This window comes from Enhydra lutris, unplaced genomic scaffold (assembly GCF_002288905.1).
Source record: "Enhydra lutris kenyoni isolate GAN:26980312 unplaced genomic scaffold, ASM228890v2 scaffoldscaffold40, whole genome shotgun sequence".
NCBI classification, from domain to species: Eukaryota; Metazoa; Chordata; class Mammalia; order Carnivora; family Mustelidae; genus Enhydra; species Enhydra lutris.
The window spans coordinates 2,103,142-2,129,841 of record NW_019154124.1 but is presented as its reverse complement, the minus strand read 5'-3'; the positions used below and the strand labels follow the sequence as shown (position 1 = coordinate 2,129,841).

Genomic DNA, 26,700 nt, shown 5'->3' with positions numbered 1-26,700 from the left:
AAGAGACAACCAACCAAGATACCAAGAGAAAAGGTACTCTGAAGTTATTAACCAGTATAGTTATATATAAGGTGCTCAATATATCACATATTTATATACACACATGCACACCTGTCAGGCACCATGCTTAATATTTTTTCATACGTTATCTCATTAAATTCTGCCAATAACCATTTATCATTATGTATAAGATGAAACTCCTGGTAATTGGTAGAGTTTAGATTAAATCCCAGTTATTTCAAATCCAGGCTACACTTACAAAACCTATTTTTCTTTCTCTTTTGTAATCTAAAGTTTCAAGTTATAAAATTTCAAATAACAGATTTTTATTCTAATCACAGTCTAAAAATAAGTTTCCACAATTGGCTTTATTCTTACTGACTCCCCTCCTCCACAAAACATGAAATGCTTTAGTAACTGCACGTGACACCTGAAATTACTTCTTCCCTGGAAGAGTAACATGAATAACGTGCTTACACCAGTGTTCACTTCATCTCAGTGCCTGTGCTTGCTGAGGTCCCTGACTCATGGTGGGGGGGGGGGCTATATCCTAAGACCAATTTCAATCTCATCTTATTTGAAGTCTTAGCAACATCGAACAATGCTGACCACTCCAGCCCTAAAGTGCTCTCTTTTCTTTGCTTCCAGGACAGCACAACCTCTAGTGTACCCTCAAGTCACTGCCTCTCTTGGTCGTCTCTGTGGTCTTCTCTTCCCATGTCCTCCTTACTTATCACAGTTTCTCAGGTTTTGGCCTTATTTCCACTCCCTCTGGGGGACCCAACTCTATAGCCCTTTATATTCAATTGCCAAGTATACACTCTGCAACTTTCAGATCTGCATTTTCTTCTTCTCCTGGATTTCAAACACACATAAGCAGTTCCCTATTACATACATACACTTGTGTCCAATAAACACCTCAAATTCAACATGTCCCCCCACACACTTAAACAATCATCCCTCAAAAAATCACTCCTCCTAAAAGCCGTAACTCAGGGAGCCCTACTGTCCACTTAACTTGTCTAGATAGCCCTGTTCCTCTCACCAAATCTCACTGTTTCTATATACCTTTAAAAATGGATCCTATTACTTTGTTCCAATCCTCAATACCCCAATAATTCTTACTGCCATCAACTCTTGCTTAACAAACTAGGTTTCCCAGTATCTAAGGTTGTGCTCCCAACTTTCCAAACCACTTGACATTGCTGTCAGCATGATCTTTCTAAAATGCAAGTTTGATCATGTTACTTACAGGCCTTCATTGGAGTCATCATTGACCTCCTGTAAAAGTTCAAATCCTCCAACATGGCTTGCATGACCATTTACTATCTGGCTCCATCACCCAACACTTCTCTGTCTTCTTCCTTTGTCTTCCCTACCTCAAACTTCTTCTAGGAAAGGCTGTCTCTTTGATCTGGTATTTTTTCACTGATCTGAACAAGCACCTATCCCCTTGATCTGCCTAATACCTAATATCATTCATATCTCAGCATATTTACTTCCTCCAGAAAGCATTCCCTAATCATCTCCCTCCAGAGCAATGCCCCTCTTATGATTTCTTAGTACCTCATACTTGACCTGTATTGACTATACTAAGTCTAGTGTAAGTACTATCATGGTGTATTTATTTGTCTGTCTCCCTTACTAAACTATAAGTTTGTTATTTATCATTGTTTACCTAAGCAGCTTACGTACCATCTAACACCAGGATGTACTAACGGAATATTTGTTAAATGACTAACCAAGTGATCAGACTTCCTCTATCAGACCATTCCTAACTAATGGTCTATAGATGAGTTCAAGGGACATGATTTTAGTTAAAATAATCTCCTGAACAATAGTCCTGCCTCCACAACATAAAAGAATTGCAGCTGTAAGTACAATAGTCAAATTGCCCATATTAATGTAGCACATTCAAAAGATATAAATGATAGGAATTTCAAGAATTCCCCAGTTTTTAAATGTGACTCTTATGAGAATTATTCCACATGGTATTAATGAAAATCTGAAAAATACAGAGAGCCAATCAGGAGAAGTATGGGAAAATGGGCAGGCCTAGGCTCACACATTAGCTAAATGACTCCCCGAACATCAACAACACCAACATGTGTTACACACTGTTGTCTCTACAAATGAAAAAGTCACTAAAAATCAAGTTATCTTCGAAGACAAGTGAAAAACAGTCAAAACCTAAAATGTTAACTCATCTAATATTTTCACACAGCAATTTCCCCAGGTAACATAAGTCATTGTGAAAACACTTTTACTGGTCTCCTTTCTAAAGCTAGTGAAAACAAATGTATTTTTACCTTAACTGAAATATCTTCATTACATCACATGTTCAAAAAAAAAAAGAGCATAACAGCATGGCACAGTTTTGATTCTATCAGTGTAAGAGTTCATCTATGATTCAACAGATTTAAATATCTGACACAGCTATTATGATATCAATAAGGTTCTTTTATTCTAGACTCAAATACCCTCACATCTAAGCATAATGTCAAACATGCATTTAAGAATATTAAATTCTTGTATTATGAAAGTTTCCAGGTCAGAGTATCTTTCTTCAACTTTGAATAATTTTGAGTTATGTTTACATATGTAAAACACTCAATTCAAAACTAATTTTAGAAATTTACTCAAATAGATAAAACACTCATTAACGATGCCATTGTATGGCCAACAAAAAGAGGGAGGGAGGGGAAAATTCAAAAGTAAAAGACAACTACAAAACTAATCAAACAAGACAAAAGCAAGCAATTAAAATTTAAGACACAAAGCATTGCCAAATTGTAGTATATATGATTGCAAAAGAATAATCAAAGGATAACTGCACCTCGCAAAAATAAACACTTAGCACAGAGCATAAATAACTGTTCCATGATGTAGCCACTTAAGAGAACCTAACATAAATACAGTCCTTGAAAGCTTAAAATGATTTCAAATTTGAACTGAACTCAAAAAAATAGATAAAATCTGAAAAGTAAAATCTACAGATGGAAGTCTAGTACTGTGTGTTTTACCTCTGGGAATTGCAGGCTGCACCATGATTCTATTCTTACATTACAAATCTGTTGTGTGGGGAGCAGGGGAGGAATAACTATGTTACAAAAAAAAAAAAAAAAAAAAAGAATAGAACAAATTGTTGTAAGAACATGTAGTTTTTTAATGTGCCTTTATTCTTTACAAGTAACCTTATTCCTTAAAGTCTATTTTTTATATAAATGGATTCATCTATATTTAAAACACCCAATGCCCTTCATGTTTCCTGATATGAGAATGATCCAGAAGTCACTGCTACTTGACTTATATTACTGTTTGTTTTCAAAATACATAATATCATAAGAAATATGAGGAAGGGATTCTTTTGTATTTTTTCCTTCCCCATCATTAACCAAACACTAATGCAAATCACTGTCAAGGAGAGGAAAGAAGAGAGACTGGTTGGGACAGCAGCTGTGTTGAAGCTCAGAAAGGACATGCATTGGCAGATTTGTGAGGTGATGCCTGTGACACAATGTGCCTAGATTTAGTCTGATTCCCAAATTAAAAAAACAAAACAAAACAACAACAACAAAAAAACCCACACACACACACACCTCTGTACTTGACCTTTTGCCTTTTAGAGAACTATATCCCTCCCAACAAAGAACATCTTAGCTTGAAATGTTTTAATTCATTAGTCTTATTACATTGTCATTGGGGAAAAATGAAGGAAAACATGGCCAAGATCAACTAACTCATAAGTATGTATCACAAAAATATCTTCTATATTTTTTATTACAGCTTAAAAGGAATTTTCTTCCATTTCCAATTTGAATTCAACTGAAAGTACTTAAGATAAAACACTGTGGTAGTCTGGATTTTTTTACCCTTTAAAATCAACACTTTGAGAGGTCATAAATGCAAAATTTTAAATGGCAGAACAGTAAATAAGCACATGCTGATACAGTACAGTTGGGAGAATAAAGGAAGTTAATCCATATGACAGCAAAATGGAACTTAAGTTGTAAATGAACATTGAAAAGAACTAAAGCAGGAATCCACAGAGTACACTTAGGCTTAAAGGAAAGGATATGTAATTATCTTCTCTTGACACAATAAAAGACAGACAAATAACCAAAGATCTAGACAGGCTTTAAGATGGGATGCATAGGAAGCAAGAAGTTGACAAAATTCAAACCTCTATTTTATCAATGAAGTAAGAAGTAAGGGTTTTTGGTAGAGAAAGGAAGGTTGCTTGAACAAAGTTGTAGTGATCTATGTTACAGGTGACCAAAGTAAGGCCTTTAGACCAAGCATTAAAGCTAAGACTAGTTTTTACATTTTTGAAGAGTAAGAAAAGAAAACGAATAATATGCAATACGGACTGTATGTGGCATACAAAGCCTGAAAAATTACTCTCTGGCCCCTTACAGAAAAACTTTCCCAACCCCTAGTCAATGTAGCACCTGTGGAAAGAGAAATGACAGAAGACATAAATTTGTAAAGCACTTAATCTGCATAGCTATGTGATCTTTTCTCCAGCACTGTTATCTTTTTTCTCTAACGGGAGGAAAAAAAAGTAACAGAGGCACTTATGAAAGAAAACTGTCCAGGTTGAATATTTTAAGTGCAAAGACTCTAAATTACAGGACACAAAATACCACCAGCCTATTATTAGACTGTAACATAAGAAGGCATAAAAAGTAAAACAAAGAGTTTAATCACTTAAAGACAGCAGTAAAAAGAATCCCCCAAGAAGGTTCATAATTAATTACTAAAAGAAATTATAGGATAATTAGTTTTTAAAACAAATTTGGAACTTCTGCTTCCAACCTAATAGAGTAATTGGTATAGGACTTACCCTAGCAACTGGAAAACTGGACTAACTTTATGCTACTGTTTTCAGATCCTGGACAAAAGGAGAGCAAGGCTGTGATCGCTAGGAAACAAATGAAGTGAGCTCTAGAATTATTGAGTCTTTCTGCCTAAATACACACTCTCCTACAACATAAAAGGAAACCCCAGCAAGGCATAACTAATGGTCTATACATGAGTTCAAGGGACAAATCTGAATTAAGGAAGGTTGAGGTAAATGGAAGGGGAAGCAGGTCAAAATAATAGAAAAAGGCAAGCTAAGCAGAGAAACAGTTCCAGAAATTAGTTTTTAGGATTTCTTGAATCTTAAAAAAAAAAAAAAAAAAATATATATATATATATATATATATATATATATATATATATATATTGCTAGGAAAACATACAGTGAGACTCAAAGAGGCCAGGCAAAGAACAACCAGAAAGCCTGCAAACTGATCAATTCTCAGAGTTCACAACAAGAGCACTGCAACATAGTCTAGCTTGAAGGCCAAAATGAAGAGATGCCATTGAACAGAGGGGCATTCAGTATATATCTATGAAGGATCATGCCTTAATGGTAGGGCTAAGCTAGTCTTACAGTGAAGTTTCCTCTGAAGCTTACCCCATAGAGCTTAAAAACAAACCTTAAAAGGATCAAGTTGATCCACAAGTAACTTGACTACCTGACAGAACAAAGTGCAACATTCTTTACAGGAAGACAACAAAAACACATTTACAGTGTTCAAACACAATGGTCAGTATTCAATCAAAAATTATTATATGGGCCCCTGGCTGGCTCAATGGGTGGAATGGGCAACTCTCCATCTCAGAGGTTTTAAGTTTGAACCTCGCGTTGGATGTAGAGATTGCTTTTTAAAAACAACAACAATCATTTGAACTAGCAAGATGCAAAAAGATGATGGAATTAAGAGACAAAGATCTTAAAATATCTATTACAACTAGGAACACAAAGTCAAGGAAAACATGACACAATGAAAAAAGAAATGTAAACTATAAAAATTAGTAAAGTCTCTAGAGCTGAAAAACACAGTTATTTGAACTGAAAAATTCACTGGAAGGGCTCAAGGTAGATCAGCCATTACAAAAGAAAAGATCGAAGGACCTGAAATAAGAGCAAACCAAAACTACCAAACTGAAACTACAAAACAATAAATGAACAAAGCATCAGTGGTCCATGTGCCAATATCAGGAGTCTAAAATATACGTGATCAGAGTCCCAAAGGAGAGGAAAGATGTGACAGAAAAAAAAAAGTATTTGAAGAATGAATTATTTTTCAAATTTGGTAAGAAAGTAAAAAACCAAGCAGCAGCAGCAGTAGCAGCCCAGACCCAAGAATCTATATGAGCCCCAAGCAAAGCAGGAAGGGAAACAAAGAAAACACACCAAGGCACATCACAGTGAAATTATAGGATAGAATGAAATAAAAAGAAAATCTGTAAAAGAGCCAGAGGAAGACAACACACTAACAAAAACCAAAGATAAGAATGACCAGACTTCTTATCACAAACTACACATGCCAGAAAACAACAAAATAACTTCTAAATGATCAAAGAAAAAAACAGTTTTCTACATCAAGTGAAAATAAGTCAAAAACGACAAAAGAAACACATTTTTACCAACAGCAGAATTTGTTGCCAGAAAGCCTGCACTCCAAAACAACAACAACAAAGTCAGAGTTCTTCAAATCAGAAGGAAAATACCAGAATCTCTGATGTACTTAAAAAAAAAAAAAAAAAAAAAAGTGCCAGAAAGGGTAAATACGGTTGATCCTCAAACAACATAGGTTTGAACTGTATGCAGCCGCTTACACAGCTTGTTTTTATAAACACAGTACTGTATGTGTTTTCTCTAGCTTACTTGAAGAATACAGCATACAACCCACAGAGCACACAAAGTATGTGTTAATTGTGCATGTTATCATTAAGGCTTCCAGTCAACAACAGGCTATCAGTAGTTAAGTTTGCGGGGGAAGTTAAAAATTATACATGGATTTTTAATTGCACGGGGAACAGCATCCCAACCCTCATGTTGTTCACCAGTCAACTATATATAAATATAAATTTTTCTCAAAATTTTTATTTAAAAGATGATTGGCTATTTGCAACAAAAAGGAACGATAACGATGTTTATAAATCAGAAGCTATTTTTTTAAAAAAATAGCACAAAAAATGGAAGAGGGACAAAAGAAGTGATATGATAATAAGGATCTAACATTATATATGATGTGATCTATAATTTATAAACAGACTGTGTGGTAAGTTAAACATGTATATCATAAAACCTTAAATAACTACTAAAATAAGACTAAAAAAAATAGGTAATAAGTCAGTAGACTACTTCTCCACTTTATTTACTTTATTTATTCATCATTAAAAATTAGTTATTAAAAATCCAAACAAAATGGAATAGCAAAAATTACTCCATCCAAAAAAGGTGAGAAAAAGGAGGAAAAAAATGAGCAAATAACACATGGAGCAAACAAAACAAATGTCAAGTGGAGGGCTTAAATCTAACGATACAGAAAATTCTGTTGAATGTAAATGCTCTGTACTCCAGTTAAAAGACAGAAATCAGAATAGCAAAAAAAGCCAAAACAAATTATTACAATCTGCAAAAAAGATACCGTTAAAACAAAGATGCAGAAGAGTAAAAAGACTGAGAAAATATGTATATGATGTAAACCAAAAAACAAACTAGCTACACTGAAAACAGACAAAGCAGATGTCAGAACAAGAATTAATATTACGGTTAAAGACATACATTTGATAATACTCTTAAATGTGCATATATCCAGTAAAAATATATGATGTAAAAACTGGAAAAAGTCCAAGGAGAAATAGACAAGTCCAGAATTATAGTTGGAAACTTTACAACTCCTCTTTCAGTAAAAAGTTACTTTCAGTAAGAAGCTAGTAAAACAAACAAAAATAAAATTAGGAAGGCTAGAAAATATGGGACCAATGTTATCAATCAACTTGACCTATTTAACATTTAAGAAACACTATGCTCAACAATGGGAGAAAACACATTATTTTCAAACATGGAACATTCACCAAGACAGATTACTCTGGGCCATTAAACAAACTTAAATCCATTTTTTAATACTGTAATTTTACCAATTATTTTCTCTTAATGGAATTAAATGTGAAGTAAATAAGAAAAAATTAGAAAAATTACCCAATATTTGGAAATTGAAAATTTTTAAATAACACAGGTGTCTGCAAAGAAATACAAGGGAAATTAAAGAACATACTAAAATGAGTGAAATACATAATCAGATCTGTGAAATGTCAGTAAAACATTGTACTGAGCATATAGTCGATAAAAAGAGATTAAAGTCTATCAAAGGTACTTTCACTAATGTAGTAGATGGAAGGAAATACTAAAGGTAAGAGCAGAAATCAATAAACTAGAAATAATAATAAGAACACTGTTCACTAAGAACAGTGAAACCAAATGCTGGTTATTTGAAAAGATCAGTAAAATTAGTATGACTGTAGGCAAACTGAAAAAAAGGAAGATACAAATATCCACTATCAGTAATGAAAGGGAGATAGAGTGCCAATCCTACAGATAACTAAAATATAATGAGAAGCTGTTAAAAACAAATGATGCTAATAAATTAGGCAAATTAAATGATATAAACAAAAATTCAAACTATACTTATCATCAAAACAGACACAAGAAAATAGAAAATCTGAATCCATCATCCATTAAATTATTTCAATTTATAACTAAAAGGTTTAAATAATATAAAACCTCCTGGGCTCATATATCTTGTCTTTTGAATTTGCAAGATGTGTAATGAAGGCTTGGTCTTGATCTTATACAGTTTTTGTTTTTTTTTTTTTAACAGTTTTTTTTTTTTTTTAACTAAAAAAAGAGAAACCATTTTCAATTCACTCTACAAATCCCAACACTGTCCTGATTCTAAAACCAGATAAAAACATTACAATAAAAGAAAATGGCAGATCAAGATTTCTCATGAATATACAGACAAAAGACTTCACCAAAATATTTGCAAATAAGATCGTGCAATATCTTATCGGGTGTTCTACCACAACCAAGTGGGTCATGACATAATCTAATATCATGGTAAATAGCAGCCAGGACAGCTGAGGTTATAGGGCAACCAACCAACTCAAACTCTAAGGAAAAACCAGGTGCCTTGAAGAACATTTAGGACATGAGCACCCTTCGGAAAACAACAGTGGGTACCAGTAAAAGTAATCCCCTACAGCTGTTAATGAATTGCTAGAAGCTAAATGTGTGCCAGCAAAAGATACAGAACCTATGGAGGCCACAAACAAAAAAGAGAAGGTGTATGTACCCAATGGTTCTTCAAAAACCTCACCAGGTATGCACACACACACACAAAAAGATTAGGTGCAGAGTAAAAGGCCCTGGAAGGCACTCCTCCTGGCATGGGAGTGGTGACAGTAGCAGCCACTGAAGGCAAGGCATAAAGCCCAGCCTGGCTCCTTTCCACCATCTCTAATACAAGAGGGGAAAAAAGGCCTGAAACCACTGAAGGAAGTGCAACAAATCCTACCACTCTCTGGATGTTGCTGAAAACCCACCAGAGCTAGGGGAAGGAGACAGCAAACAGAACAGAACAAAACAAAACCTATACCTCCAAGGGAGGAAAAAGAATTAGTCCTACAAATGGAAGTAGGGAAGGGACGTTGAGAAATCCCCTTTCCCAAAACCCAGGACACAGCAGTTGCCCGGTCCATTACGACGGCTCTGTTGCTATATCCAAAACAATAATGGATCTGGGTAGAAGTGGCAGCAAACTGGGCTTAAGTAAGCCAAACTGAATGACAACCACAATCTATTTCCATAGTTTGCAGACCCAAAGAGAGATGTTTTTGATCTGCTGATCTTCCAAGTGGCACACCTGAAGGCTGGGCTATTGGCAACAGCCCGAGAAGCCCCAGGGTCCATAAGAACACCCACAATGCTCTTCAAGGGGTGTACTGGTCAGAGCTATGACAACAGAGTCAAGTGATGACATTCACTTTCAGTTTTCTGTCACTGACCCTGGCTGAAAAGCTGCAGCAGCAAAATGGATACCACCAGCGTATATCTGGGCTGAACCATAAGTGAACCAGGCCAAGGTATTTACAGGAACTTCTGTAAATCAAGGGCTCCACTGAGCTAGGGCCTTTGCTTCAAGAAGTGAGAGATACTATTTCAGGAGTTAGAGATACAGTTTCTCCCAAAAGGGGTCACTTCCACCCCTTCATGCGACACCAAGATGTCACTAAGGACAGGCCGGCTGCATCACTGAACAAACCATCTGCACTTGATCAGTGCAATTTCTTGGGTCCTTTTCTTGTTAACTGTCAAGTCTGAGTCAAGCTACCCTCAAAACGGCATGAGTTTGCAAGGAGTCTATGGGTCAGGTGCGTAGTTTTCACAAGACCTAAACAGCAGGCCTTTTCAAAAGAGATGCACTTGGTAGCTGGGTCAGGCAGGTGGCACTGCTGTACTAAGAAATGGCCTGAGTACCTTAGCAGCCCTGTGTCTTTAACTAAAGCTGTGAATTTCTTTTCTCTCCTCTAGGGATAATCTATTGTTTGTGCTGGATCACTCAGGAAGGGGACATGCAGCATCCCACGAAGGGAGAATCTCCTGTGAACTCATAAGCATTCACAGTGTAAGCATGTAGAAGTAAAAATGGCAATACCAAATATACATTTGGCAGAGGAAGCCAGAACAACAGTATATTGAACGGGCCCCCAGACTCCACCCACACTCTAGCTTTTCTTGAATTTGACTGTTTTCCCCCCTGCGGGAACACAGACCAAGGAATTTAACACATACACAAAAGGGACTATAGCCACAGCTGCCAGGAGAAGACATTATTTTCTGACCGGGAGCACGGGGAGTACATCATAGTGGGGAAGTGGGGGAGGCTAGCCTGCGCAGGAGGACTGAAGTGGTAGGAGGCTTTTCTTCTGCATGGCTCCTCACCCCAGGGTCGGTGCAACTTCCTCCCCCGTGCCTCCCAGCTCCCGCAAGAGCCTGGGCATCCTTAGTTTGCCCTGTGCACACTGCCACAGCTCCACCGTGCAGCCCACAGAGCCTTCAGCCTCCCTTGCCACCTCTGGTGCTTTCTCCCCATAGGACCAGGTAGGCTGGTGCTTGGGCACCCTATCCAACAGAACTGTAAAAGTTTGAATGCCCCCCGCCCCCATCCTTGATGGTTCCCTACCATACTAGGCTTTACCTTAAGAAGCTGAGAATCAGAGGGTACAAAGAAGGGCTCTGCACCAATAAGCAAGACTTAACATATATGTTCAAACTGCCTACTTGACTTCAACAAAGAAAGCTATAATGTATTCAGTCTACTCATACCCATTGCTGACACCTTTTGGCCCAGAGGCTTACTGCCTTATTGACATAACATTCTTTCCTTCTCTAGCCTAGAGAGTAAGCATCAACCAAAGCATCATTCAGGCAGCTCTGTTCTAGGTCTCACTGCTTAGCCTCTAAATATTCATCAACAGGTAAGTCAGCAGGGGATCTACTAGCTTCCCACTTCAACAAGAGCATTTGCTACTAAACTGGCCCACAAGGACACTTGTCTTTTCTCTTGCAGGAAGCTATGTTTCTGTCAACATCACGGCTTTATTCTAAAAAATCACGATGAGTCTACGATTTTACTCTACTAGCAAGCTATGAAGCTAGTCTGTTCTTGTCACGGATGCTGCCAGAAGACCTAAGATGCCTTGGTCACCGGGAAAGGACCTTATTATCCATGACACAGCAAGAAGTAAGAGGACAGTTCACCTTCCCACCCAAGTTCCTTTGGCAGAGGGGCCTAGATGAATACAGTGGATTTGCATTACAGCCAAATGACACTGAGCTTTAAAACTGACCATTTTTATAACAAGCAGAAGCAAGTCTGCTCTTTGGGGAGTCCTTACTGCATAGCTCAAGGTTGCTAGCTTCAAGCACAACCCTGAGAACTGGTCCAGACAAAGAACACTCAGGTTTTTGCAATCTTGGTATACCCAGCAATACCCAGCAGACCCCAGGACATTCAGGAATGCTCAGTGCTCCTGGCAGAGTGCTTCTCCCAATACATTCCTATCAAATCTAATATCAGAATATATTATCTAGTTCATCAACTGACTTGGTTTCAGGACACAGAAATGAATGTGATTTTGCATAATAAACCACAAAGGAGAATTATAGAAAGAAAATGAAGCAGCAGAAAAGCAAGAAGAGAAGCCAACGAAAAAAGGCACAAACATGACTGTATAATTCTTTGACATAAATGTAAGAGAAAAATATCAACAAAAAGCATCCATAATATTTAAGAATGTAAAGAAGAAGGTAAGTCAGTGAAAACAGAAACCCAAAAAATTTGGAGCAGGGGCCCAAGGGGACAAGGCCCCCAAAAAACATGCCAACATTAGGACAACAAACAGAAATTAAGAAGTAGTAATAGTCACAGGGTCCAAAATCTAGATTTGGATGAGAAAATGGAAGGGAAAGCCATGTATTTATTTTTATAATATATGTGATGCTGACAACTGACTTACAAATACATAGTGTAAAAAATGAAAATGAAAAATTTTAAATGTCCAACTTAGGTGAAGTAGAAAGGTTGGGGAGGAACATTTTGTGGAGTTTTTCTGTTAAAAGAATATGGTTCTTATGCATGTACTTTATCTAATTATAATCAGTTTTCAATTATTCTCATACCAATAATGAATCACCAACGTTGTTGACTCTCTGCTACCTTGGCTACTCCCCATTTGATGAAGGTTTCAGCAGATGGTCCATTTCTACTTTTCTGGTAAAACATTTGTTGTGAAAGAAATTTAAAGTTGAGAAGCCAAATGAGATTTCTGAATTGCCTTTCAACCAAAATAATCCTTTCTTCATTGGGCTTTAGTATCAGAGAGAGTTGAGAGTTAGCTATATTAAGTATTCATTGAAAAAGCACCCTTGAAGCCATACAATTTAAAAAGTGCATTTTTCAGCCGTTAGGAACTGCTTTTGCATATATATTTTATATATATATTTTACAAACAGTTTCAGTTGTCACTAATTACAATATTTCACGAAGTTGAATTTTTTTTATTTACAAACTCAGAATCATCAAAGAAGTAGCATCAGAAGTAGACACAAGCTGGACAAGAATGACCTGATATGAACAGTGCAATGTAAATGTGAACAACAAATCACTCTCTCACATTCATGGCTGTTCAAACTTAAGGCAACAGATGTATACAATTAAAAATCAAAGACTTTCATATCAAAAATGTTAGGAATTGAAATTCTTTTGCAATCAAAATATTTATAACAAAAAAACCCAGAACTCAGTGAAAGGATTTTAATGGAGATATTTGGGGGCTTAGATTCATATCCATAACTTAGGTATCATTTGTAAGGTAAAACTGTTTTTCTAGGTTATCAATTAGCTAATTAATAATTAATCTATAAAATTATTTTATAACATAATATCTAGTCTTAAGTCACCAACTGTTTAAAATTAGTATCTTCTATAAATACAAAATATATTAAATGCACAAGTGTAAAAATTTGTTACTATGGAAATAAAAATCTTTGTTAATTCCGACATATAATTTGACACTAATTTTTTCGTGAAAATAGTATAATCTAATTCTGAATCATGTATTTTAGATATTTTCATCTGTGTTAAAAACAAAACAAATGTAGTTAGGATTATCCTGCTAATAAATCATTAAACCAATCTGTGGTTTTTAAAAGGAAAACCATACTAAATGTTGTGTGCAATAAAAATAATTGTTGTTTGTGGTATCTTGTGTATCCTTAATCACAAGTCACTTACTTGCACGGGAAATAAAGTGCAGTGTCCAAGTCTGAGCTTTTTTGCTGCCATTATTTCTTACAGAGATAGAATTTGTTTTTTTCAAAAGAGTCTAACTTGGAAATATTGTATTACAGAGAGCTAAAGAAAACACAGAAATAAACTTCCACAAAAAGAATCAAAGCTATATTGTGTCCCAAAGAATGCTTGACTTGCCAAAAGTCATATAACTAATAAGCGGTGACTGAACCCAGATCATCCAATTTTAAGTCCCAAGTATCTTCAGAATTTTCCAGAAAGGGGGCCAACTATGGGGAGATGGGGGAAGGGGGAGGAAGTCACAGAGGTCCAACACTGGCTCTGCTACTAACTTACCTAGACTTTTTCAAGTCATTAAACTTCTTTGAGTCTTGGTTGCCTCTACTTCATAGGGATATCTTGATGATCAACATAAGTATACTTGAACTCTTTGGCAGAAAAGCACTCTGTGTATTTCACTACGTTAATGATTACTTGTCCCCACCACAAGTTTCAATTGATGCTAATATCTTTCCTCCAATTTTAGTTTGAAGCTCTGGTTTTAGTCTGAAGCTTAAAATAACATTGTGTGTCCATGTGCTTGCACACTATCTTTCAACATGGTTGGCATTCTAACAACATCCTTTTCTGCAACCTTCAAAATGCATGAAAAGTAGCACAACAACACTTTAATATTTAGCATTACCAAGGCCGTGCATAAAATTTTAGGAATTCACAACAAAATTTTCCACATTACTCTCAACTTCTATACAAATGCAATTCAAAACTCACATACTACTCAGCCAGCCCCCTGTGAAGCTTAAACACTACCAGAAGATTACAAAAATGTATACTGCTTTTTTAAATTATAAAAGAACTCCAGTTACAAATTATAAATTTAGCATACATTTTTAAAAATGAATTCTGATATTCCTAAAATAATGGAAATAGGTGATGATCAATATTCTAATAATTCAGTCATTTGCAAGGTCTTCTATTTTGTGAACACAGAATCCAGCCACTTTATATATTCAAACCTAAAAAAGCATTTTCCTCAATACTGAGAGTAGGTAAACAAAGTTAATAGAAATTTAATCTTAAAGTAATACTTTAATTAATTCTACTTGTTTTTATTCTTTTGACAATCTACCTTAAAATAATTTAGCCTTATAACTTGTGAAGACACACAACTACTAGTTTCCTTTTTCCTTTACTGCTTTGTTTACCCGATAACTTTCACACACAGCTACATATACTATTTAAGGCACAGCAATCCATTAAAACTGCCCAGGTTAAAAATAGAAATAGCCGGTTGAAATAAAACATTATGGCAGTTGATCATTATATATCTACTAAATAAAAGGGTTACCAAAGGTGAAGACAGAGAAGTAATCTGAAAGGAAAGAACATGATTAAATCTTTATACATTGAGACTATGCTAATAGTAATAGCATTTTAAAAAAACATTTTAGGGTAGAACCACCTTGGAGCAACCTCATTAATATTCTGAATGAATGAATGAATGAATGAATGGAATGAATGAACACCTGAATGAATACTGCAGTCGTAACAAGGTTTAACACCTTGAGATGCTCACAACAATTTGAAATACACAGAAAAGATGACTTGAATACAAACAAACTAGTTGAAATTCAATGTGGTTCACAGTAAAGATGCAGTGGCTTTCTATTTGTAGAACAAAGAATCTCAACCAAAAACATATAGACGACGAAAATATTCCCGAGTGCAATCATCTAGGCTTCAGAAAGAATATACACTTTTCACCATGCGATTCTTTCTTACCCCCCTCCACCCCCCTGTATTTTTTAATGTTTGGCACAAGTGAACAACAAACCAGAATAGAATACACATTTTTAAAAGACTAATTTACTCATATTCTATTTAAGAGCAGCAGACGACTACTTATAAATATAGCCTTTTTAAAAAGCATCCTTATATAAAACAGTGGAGGGGGGGAATCCCTGCTCTACATATGAAGCACAGTTTAAGCCCAATACAACTGACCAATCAAAATTAGTGAACGCACTGCATCTCTCTGCAGTGGAGAGAAGCGACAAGGTAGGCTGTCATTCTGCAAAAGCTGCCCAGAACAGGCTTTCCTCTGAAAAGCAGTGCCATTCCTTTTTAGAGACTGAATCTAAATGTTGTCTCTGGAGACAAGAAGCCTTCAGTATGTTCAATTACTTCATTACGTTTTTCAGACGCTTATTGATTCCACAGTAGGAAGAGTGAGAGACTGCAGCAGCCTCTCGGCAGCACCACACGTCCCATACGTTAGCAGGACCGCTGAGACAATGGCACAGGACAGACACATGTTTTCATTAAGGTCTTTTCTGAAGAGATGTTTATGACCCTCTTCCCCCAGTCCTCTGCTAACAAGTGAACAAAATGCATCAGTCAAAACTGGAAACGCTTCAACTACATCAGGAATGTATCAAATCCTTAGCGGAGGTAAGATGTGTTCCCTTATTAACAGTATAAGCTGCTTTTGAACTGGCATAGTGGGGTAAAATTACTTTGAAAATTTTCAACCTAAATATTAACAGTTTATTTGCTTAGTTCTATTTATTGCTAAACATGTATTGTTTAGATCGACTTCTTTTAAGACATAACATTTTAAATGTAATTTTTTTTAGGATGCAATGTTAAATACCAAAAATTTTCTTTGTTGATTCACTAGGGAGACATCACCTTTTAAGTCACTTCGGACCTACTAAATATTTTTAATGTCATCAGGATAGTTTTTCTCAAGTGCTCAAAAAATGTTTTTATTTCTTAAAAGGACTGGGTTTTCTATTTAGCTATTATTTATTACTCAGTTTTAGGTTAAGTTCGTTATCGGGCATGTTCACTGAAAATTATTTAATGTGCAGTCACACTTTGCATTACCGTTTGCATTTCAACTGCATGAACAACCCATCGGTAGACATTTATAAGCATCTTACCATGGGATAGGTTTGAATCAGCTGATACTCAAACCATGTGCTAATAATTAAGCAAGCTACCATATTTCCCAGTAGGAAACAGTGTTAAATTTATTGTAAAGACAAGAGAGAACGACAGTATGTGTAGTGTATGCTAATTGATCATAATCTCTGAAAACCTAGGCTAGCTTCTAAACGGAGAGCAGAAATTAGTTTTAAACTGCAGCCTCTCCTTCATGGTTCTATTTATAATGCTACCTCTATTACTAAATCATGTAACGTTTGCAAAATCTGTTAGGAAAAGAAAATATTTAAAGAATCCCTTAAATTTATGCATAGGTGGTGGCTCTACTAATACAGTTTGCTTACTTTGATAACAAATTACTGCGTACGGTGTCAAAGTCAACAAAACTGAAGTAACTTGTGTTAATTGCAAATTATTAGGAACCCTATTTCTTAACCATTTTTTTTTCTTTTTCACAAGGGCCCACAGCAGCTAATTCAGTATTTACAACTGACAATATGAAGAATGCATCTGATCAAACACCTCTCTAGCTGCCTGAACCAAAAACTGCAGGATATTCTTCTGACACATGAATTTAAGACATTAAGGAGTTAAAACCAGAAAATACACGTCCACATTACTGCTGGGATATAACACATGGACAGCAATCATCCTAAGAAGATGCTATATAAAATAGACACAAAAAGAAAAACAATTTAACTGAGAAAGCCTGAGAACAAAATGGTGAGCATTTTTAAAAGGGGAGTTTATACTTTAACATACCGGGACTGTGGAGCTGTTTCCTGAAGAAACAATGAGGCACGGAATGCCAAAAAGAGAATGCCATACATTAGCAGCAAGCTAAATAAAGCTTTATCATGTATTTTCTGCACTAAATATTCAGATATTCACAGCACTTGATATTACTAAAGGATTTTTTCATCTAAGTTTTAGGACTATGTATCCTCTTCTAATGAAAACAAATCAAATCAAACAGCAGATGGTTTTTATCAAAAGAACATGGACTGGATTTATAATACAAAGCAAGTTATGTGATCAAGAAATTATTTCAAACTAATGAGGACTGCTATAGAAACAGATTTACATTTGTAACAGAAGGATGTCGAAATACATTTTAGAAGCTAGAAACCGTATGTCTCCTTTTTTGTTTTCACATGTCCTGGAAAATAAAGAGACACTATCATATATTCCCTCAAAGGGAAACACAATTCCTATCATTTGAGGAAGTTTCTCTTGGTCGTGACTTTTTAAGGCAAAACAAACACAAATATTTTGTACTGGTCTTTAGAAATCCATCAGCCAACTAAATCTCACAATTCATGCAGTTTGAAGTATTGGAGAGAAAATGAAAGAATTTCTACAAGACATGAAATAAAACACAGCTACTTCACTGTTGTCAGGTAAAAATTCATGTCAAAATCTGTCAATGACATCATGAATCAATTTGTGAAAATCTGCTATAGTGAGCCAAAAGGCCAATAAGGCAACAGCAAACAGGTAGGTCAGAAGATGCATGCACCGCACCACACTGTTTAACATTTACAAAAGAAAACAATCTTGCTCTAGAGGAGACGTGTTTTACTTAGTTACCCTCTAACTTGGCATTTCTGCTTTATCCAATTATAAATCTAACTGATGACAAAGACCTGATGTTTAATCTGTCAGTTCTGAAAATCTGGCACACTTAAAATTTTCCATTTTCATATGATTTCACTGTTAGCTAAGACTTTCACTTGAGTATATGCCTTTAGTGATACTTTATACCAAGCTCAAAGGAATTAATAATGTTATCATCTGTGTTTCTGAAATATCGCCCCTAAAATAATATGCATAAATAAAATTGTATTCGAAAAGCTGTCGAAGGTTACACCAAGTGAAAGGTTAACATGAATCTTGGAAATTATTAGTCTTTATAATTTATGTTTGATTATGATTTTGCAGTCAAAACGCTGTACTTGAAATGTGAAATATAGTTGGTTGTATGATTTTATGTTAACTGAATATACTCATTACTGACATGTTAGCCCAGAAAGTCAGACATTATTCTTATAAATTATTCTAACCCTCTATATATTAAAATATAGATTTATATGAATTGGCAAAAGAGCTTATTTTTTAATTGTTTTTAATTGTTGTTTTCCTCAAAATTATACACACCGGGTGATTTATTTACAAAAGGTTTCACATGGAATGTATAACTTTAAAAGATTCCTCAGAAAATGGGCTTCAGATACTCCTTTTCCAAAATTTCATGTTTTACTTTAAAAATCCTGTTTAAACATATAAAATCAAATGATATAGCCTTTTAAACCACTCCAAAAATGATTATTACTTAACATGATATTAAATTTCAATTTCCTTCTTCCACAATAAATGAGAGGGTGTGGTCACAAAATAAATCATTCATTGGAGTGATTAGTACTCTTTTACCAAGTTTTGTGGTGTTCTACTTTAACATAATGTCCTTTCTCATCCAATTTTTATTACATAAGTTTGTCCATTATGAAGTTTGACGAGCATTTGCACTACAAAATATGTAATATTTATCATTTGCCTACTTTCTAGGGGAGAGAGCTCCAAATATCCCCAAGCACACTGTAGACTCCTGAATAAGAGTTTCAACCAAGAACATGGACAAAATGGTTTTAAACAACTAGGGCTCTGTGCCATTTATCATTTTAAATGAACTCTTGTCCTGTTCATTTGAAATCTCATGAGAAAAATTACACCTACACTAATTATGCTAGAACATATTAAAACAGCATTTATTACCCACCTACTCACAACACTTTAAAATGAAATATTAAAACACTAGGCTAAAATTAGTTTTGCATACTGGGTAGTTTTATTGTACAAAAAGATACCGTATCTCAAAAAGCCTGAAAAACCCAAATGAGGAAAATCTTTGGGGATCTTGAGTTATTTTGAACTATATAGGAGTCAAAGGGAGAATCCAATTCCCTGTTACATCAAAACAATGCAACCTCGATGTCTCCTAATTCTACCTTTGCCATTAATAGTTTAGAAACTTAAAAATTAAGCCAAGTACACAATAAAAAGACTATTTTTTAAAAACAAGGAACACATGTTTTATACGTCATTTAAATTGCCAAATATCAAAGAGTTTATTCTATTTCACTTTCTAGGAAAAACACCAACTGCTCCAAAAGAATGTGTTTTTCTCCCATTCTGGACACCAACATGCAGTCTGAATCTAACATTACAGTGCGAGATGACATTGATGACATCAACACCAATATGTACCAACCACTATCATATCCATTAAGCTTTCAAGTGTCTCTCACCGGATTTCTTATGTTAGAAATTGTGTTGGGACTTGGCAGCAACCTCACCGTATTGGTACTTTACTGCATGAAATCCAACTTAATCAACTCTGTCAGTAACATTATTACAATGAACCTTCATGTACTTGATGTAATAATTTGTGTGGGATGTATTCCTCTAACTATAGTTATCCTTCTGCTTTCACTGGAGAGTAACACTGCTCTCATCTGCTGTTTCCATGAGGCCTGTGTATCTTTCGCAAGTGTCTCAACAGCAATCAACGTTTTTGCTATCACTTTGGACAGATATGACATCTCTGTAAAACCTGCAAACCGAATTCTGACAATGGGCAGAGCTGTAATGCTAATGATATCCATTTGGATCTTTTCGTTTTTCTCTTTCCTGATTCCCTTTATTGAGGTAAATTTTTTCAGTCTTCAAAGTGGAAATACGTGGGAAAACAAGACACTTTTGTGTGTCAGTACAAATGAATACTACACCGAACTGGGAATGTATTACCACCTGCTAGTACAGATCCCAATATTCTTTTTCACTGTCATAGTAATGTTAATCACATACACCAAAATCCTTCAGGCTCTTAACATTCGAATCGGCACAAGATTTTCAACAGGGCAGAAGAAGAAAACAAGAAAGAAAAAGACAATTTCTCTAACCACACAGCATGAGACTACAGACATGTCACAAAGCAGTGGTGGGAGAAATGTGGTCTTTGGTGTAAGAACTTCAGTCTCTGTAATAATCGCCCTCCGGCGAGCCGTGAAACGACACCGTGAGCGACGGGAAAGGCAAAAAAGAGTCTTCAGGATGTCTTTATTGATTATTTCTACATTTCTTCTCTGCTGGACACCCATTTCTGTTTTAAATACCACCATTTTATGTTTAGGCCCAAGTGACCTTTTAGTAAAATTAAGGTTGTGTTTTCTAGTCATGGCTTATGGAACAACTATATTTCACCCTTTATTATATGCATTTACTAGACAAAAATTTCAGAAGGTCTTGAAAAGTAAAATGAAAAAGCGAGTTGTTTCCATAGTGGAAGCTGATCCTCTGCCTAATAATGCTGTAATACACAATTCTTGGATAGATCCTAAAAGAAACAAAAAAATTACCTTTGAAGACAGTGAAATAAGAGAAAAATGTTTAGTACCTCAGGTTGTCACAGACTAGGGAAAAAAATCTAAGTTTCATTAAGCCCACATTTAAATTGTAAAAAAATGAAATTACTGCCAAATATAAGAAAAAACATTTTAAGTATTGGTTATGTTGTAAATTTTCGATGTAAATGTCAAGATTAGATTAGGTCATATATATTCAATTTCTTCATTACAATGTATTTGTTGCATGGCAGTCTGTTAAAGTAATATTGTGTATATTTTGTCAATATTATGTCCATCAGAAGATATTCATGTAAGTCATATTTTCTAAATAATAAATACATAGCCTTAAAACAGTGTATAACTTTAAAATGTAACTGACACAGGTATCCTTTTCTTTTTTTTATGAGGTGTATTTGTTTCTACGCCACAAGCTATAGATATATTTATATAAATGACAAGTGGAATAGCACTTTAATATAAGAACAAAAATTATGGTCTCCAATCAAAATTAATTCAGAATTTTCTGTCACTACATTATGTTTTCTGGTATAGTCTACTTGCTATATATTTGATGCATCAAAAATAATGAACTATGTGTGAAACTTTATCCTTTTTTTTGAATGCTGAAAATTGTAGAATTTATCAGGATTTTAAAATTTAAGAACCAAGAAACAACCCTGTATATACACTCTAAGATAGGGAAACTTTGAAATTCAAGTTTATTATGAAAAAGAGATTGATTTTCTAAGATCAAGGGCACTATGCCTATAAATATATGAATAAACCGACAATAAAGGGAAGGAAGAAAACTAAAGCATCAGCCTCTTTTCTTCCTTCCTCACTTTGCTTGAGTCTAAGCCAAATGTTCCGGATTAATATAGTATACTGGTAAAAACCAGTGCATTAAAATAAACTAACTTCCTAACTTTATTTAAGTCAGTCTTTTTGTATACCAGAAGTCAGCTGTTAAAATCTGAATAAAAGAAAGAAAAAAAGACTTTCTATCATTGTAGAGAAGCTGCACAAAGCCAATGATTTCTAATTTTAGATATATAGCAACTTTAGAGTAATAACATTTACACAAGTTTCCTATACTATGATAGCTTCCAAATGTTTCAAAGAACAATAGTTCTATTTCCATTCTTAAAATCATTTAAGTGGCAATAAATCTTGTCAATTTTTTTACTTTACACCACTTGATCTAACTTTAATCCTTGTGTCTCCGATCTTCAATTCATGTTGGAAAACTATAAAATTACTAATCCTAACTACAGATAAAAGGTTTGGGAATCTCATATCAAACAAATATTTTCCAACTGTTATAATCCAATAATATATCAGTGAGTGCTAATTACCACTATATCAGAAAAATAGCAATAAGTTACTTTAAACAGGCAAATACAGTTCTTGCTACCTTATAATTGATAACTGGGCAACTTTTTATTCTATTTTTTTTTTTAACACTGTGTCCATCAAATCAAGTAACAACTCATCTTTAAATAAAATTTTATGTCAAGGAATTCAGTAATACATCACTTTTACATAAGTAAGTGAGGTTGAGATTTACCCAGTCTAGTTTACTGAATACATTAATCCTTGAGAGAAATGAGCACCATGCAATAGCTTGAATTCCCTGAGGTTACATGGGAAATTTAATGTGATTTATTTCTGATAATGTTATCATGTCAAATCTTAGCAAAAGAACAGTATCCTTCTTTCTTGTTTTCTACTTTCATGGAATTAAAGATATGCTTCAATTTGACAAAATGTAGCATAAGAAAATAGACATTTTTCAGAACCCTGTAGAGAAATTAAGACTTCATAGGTAAGGGTATTAAAATTTTTTTCATTCAGTAAACATATTTGGCACAGAATATCTCCTAATACAGCCATTAAAATTTTTTAAACTAATTTTATACTTAAACTTCCAAGCATAAATTATAATTGTATTTAGTTTTATAATCTTCATAAAAATTAGTCTATTTTTAGAATTTTCATATTAAGAGAAACCCTCTGTGTCTTAAATATTTTTAGTCTTCAAGTCTATAAGCATGCCAAAGAACTTGGTTAAAAAACATTTTTAAATATATTTGCCTAAACTGCTTTCATGCCCTCTTGTGTTCTGTAATAAGAAATCTAACAAAATAATAAATGGCAAATATTATAATGTTGCCTTCTAAACTGTTATTATTTCTACGCTTGACACTGGAACAGACAATTAACAAGCATTTTTGCCCTCCTGTAATGGACTTTCAAGTATTCAAAAGTAACATCCATTGTTTTACAACAAAGAAAATTCATACCTACCAAACAACTTCTAATTGCTTTTTAATGTTAAATAGTATGTAATGTGTAAACCAAAATAATATTTATATTAAAGGATCAGCTTTTGAAAACAAGTCACAAATATGCTTAAAATTAATGACCTCAGCTTAAATGAGAGAATGAGAAGCTTAGACAACTTTAAGTGTTTGTTCTATGAAAAGGTGAAGTATTTTTATTTTCCTCATGATGGGCTTCACCAAAACGTGTGTGTCTTTCACTGTATTTCTAATAATTTTATGGGAAAAAATATAAATACCAATTTTTCATGTTAGAATGAAATCTGTAAATGCAAAAGCAACAGCAGTAACAGTAAACTCAATATGGGTCCTTCTGCCACAAATCAGAGGCACAGGCATCCATTTATATATAGTTAACTGGGTAAGTTCTTCAAAACCACAGAAGTGAGAACTAGTATTTTAAAAACAAACCAAACTTGAGCTCAATAAGATATGGAACTCTCTTGCTTGCTAACTCCAGGAGGTCGTTAGTCTACCAATTAGTCTGAACAGATGTTCAAACCTATTATGAAAGTTTAAGAATTTATAATTATGCTTTAAAAAAATGCCATCCATAATATTTCTGATCTCACCACGGTAAGTCAATTTTTAGGTATGTGGTCTACTTGTCTATTTTTTTAATCCCCCAAATAAAATGATAGCAAAATCTAAGTTCTCTGGGCATTAAAAATCAAACTCCTCATTTAACTGAGATTTGACTGAAAGATGAAAACCGAAAGATAAGAAAGCAGGTGCTTAGTAAGACTTTAGTCAACACAGTAATATGACTATTTTCCAAAGTCTTCTAAAAGACTATTTTCCGAAGTCAATAAAACTTTTAGTTTCATTACACCTTGATTGTACATTTAAGTAAGCTTAGTAATTCAATTAATATTTGAATCCTTACAATGTAGAAGGCACTACATTAGGTACACATATTCATATGGAATACAGTCATTACCCTGGAAGCTTAACCTAGAATCAAGGTAGTTAAAAGTCTGGCAATACCTACAAAAAGGCAGAATGCAGTAAATACTATGAAAAAAAAAATGTTCTTAATAATCTTAAGAAAGGAATTATGTTGGATTTAAAAACAATATAAATAAAAGCATTATTGAAGAAAGCTACTGAAGCAGATTTAGAAACAGTAAATTGCTCTCTTTAGAAGGAAAGTTATACAATAGTGAGAAACTGATCTGTTAGGTTAAACTGGGGCCAAAGACAGAAAGAAGGCTTTAAATATCGGCAGAGATATTTGAGCAGGGGAATAAGACAATGATAAATGGGTTACAAATCAATCAATCAATCAATCAGCAATATGTAGGAAGGGTTGATTGAGTAAGACACGTAACAGGAAGATGAGAAACCAAATCGCTGGTTGGGTAAGACACAGAAGACGGGAAGCCATAGTCATCACCCCAACAGGTAATGAAAGGCCTGGCAAAAAGTGCTGGCAGTAGCTGTGCAAAGGAGCGTAAACGTGTGACAGGTAACGTGAAGGCAGAATCGATAGGGTATGTCAACTGACTAAAAAGGCAACTGGTATAAGAAATTGAAGAATCAAAAATGATGGCCAAAAAAAGACTGTAAAAAAACAGACTATCCTCAATGATCTAAGAACTTTTAAATTGTTTTGCATAAAGTACATGGATAATGAGGACAAAATCAGAAAGAATTTCTGGCAAAGCAAAAAATTCAATTAAGTGAAATAAATGACATTATTCAAGAATGTTCTAGTTATTACAAACTATTCAAAATGAAAAATTCAAATTGATGTTTTAAAATATCTATATTTTGCATATTGGTTTATTCAGTTTTTCCACTAAGCCACATATTTTCTTCTCCAGTAATTTTTTAATTACAAAAATTTATCAACAATGGAAAAATGCCAAGGTATATAAAGTAAAAAATATAAGTAGCATCCTTTGCTCGTAATAATTATGAATATCTACCCAAGTCATTATATACATGTCTCCCTCATTCTTTGTTAATAGCTCCATAAAAATAACTTTTTAAAATTAAAAAACAGCAATATTTCTAAAAAATGACAATGATAAAATATCAAATAGTTAAACCCTCTTCTATTATAATTAAATAATTTGAAGCTACATGTCAAGATCATCTTGAAAAAGGTAAGAAAGGTAACTTGTCAAATTGTGAGGCAGGCTATATTTCTAAATGGAGAGAAGAAGCAAGGAAAAAGACAGAAAATAATGTATTTTTTTCTTCCTTTTCACTAAATAAGATGAGAAAGAAAAAAAAAAACTGAAGAAAACTTGTGGCGCTTATTTTCTTTACATCTCAGAAAAGCACACTTGATGTACTCCTTGCGAATGTAAGCAATCTCCCTACGGGACAGCAGTGAACTCAAGAAAGCTAAACAGGAGATTAATAATAAATGTTAGGGGGAAAGGGAGCTCAGACCATATTACAAAAGAGGAAAAAAAGGAGATAATTAAACCTAGACAAGGCAGGAAAAAGATCTAAAATACTCAGAGATACTCAGCTTTTAGAGAAATAAAATAGGAATACAGAATTGTGGGTTAGAGTTCATAGAAGAAAACTTGAAGACTGACTTTTTCTTAAAGCATTCAAAAAGATTAAAGCAATTTTTTTTTAAAAGAAACTCCAGTTAACAAACTGGGCAGGTTAGTAATATAATAATATATTACACAATACAAAGTAGAATGCAAATCAGGATGACAGAACAACTCACAAACGTTTGGAACAGAGGGGTACTGAGATGGAGAAGTAAATGGAAATCTGGGCTCATCTTAATATGAAAGCTTTCACCTTTTAAAGAATATTCAGTTTCTGCAGGAGAGAAAGAGCTGAGCAAACTTAAACACAGTATTTCTCCCCTTGCTCATGATAAAATAATGTGTGAAAATAATCCTAAGTATCTCTGCCCCTCTATTCACACATTTTTTTTAAACAGGCCTCTATAAGCTGTATCCATGGCTCTCAAGTATGACAGCTTTGTACTTCCACCAGCAAGTGGTAAAAAGTACTGTCATTCCTGTCACTGCCACCAATATCAACTCCTAGCATTATCAAACCCTGAAGCATCAAGTAAGATAAAGGAGGAAAGCGGACTCTATCTGGGACTGAGGTCATTTTCCTCACCCTGCTTCCATGACAGCAGTGTGTCATATATTTCTGAGAGGCATTACGCAAGGCGGGCTACCAAAGTACATCCACCAGTTTTTCAAGGCGGAAACTAAAAGGAGCAAGAGAATCTTATTACTCTTATTAGGAAGTTCATAGATAACTGCTTTCCACTCAGACAGCTGTGGACATACAATAGCAGTA

General features: G+C 34.5%; 2 protein-coding genes across 2 annotated transcripts in view; one reads left to right on the top strand and one right to left on the bottom strand.

Annotated features, from left to right (window-relative positions):
• Window positions 1-26,700, bottom strand: part of LOC111155239 (component of oligomeric golgi complex 5) — a 300,576-nt gene that overhangs the window by 192,442 nt on the left and 81,434 nt on the right. The window lies entirely within an intron of this gene.
• On the top strand, window positions 17,794-21,653 carry LOC111155223 (G protein-coupled receptor 22). Its single transcript, XM_022515336.1, has 2 exons — window positions 17,794-18,064; window positions 19,811-21,653. Exon 2 carries the CDS (start codon window positions 19,836-19,838, stop codon window positions 21,135-21,137), a length of 1,302 nt encoding a protein of 433 aa, XP_022371044.1. The 5' UTR covers window positions 17,794-18,064; window positions 19,811-19,835; the 3' UTR covers window positions 21,138-21,653.

What these genes read in the sequence shown, in the direction of transcription:
- LOC111155223 (XM_022515336.1), top strand. Translation starts at nt 19,836, where the DNA reads ATGTGTTTTTCTCCCATTCTGGACACCAACATGCAGTCTGAATCTAAC.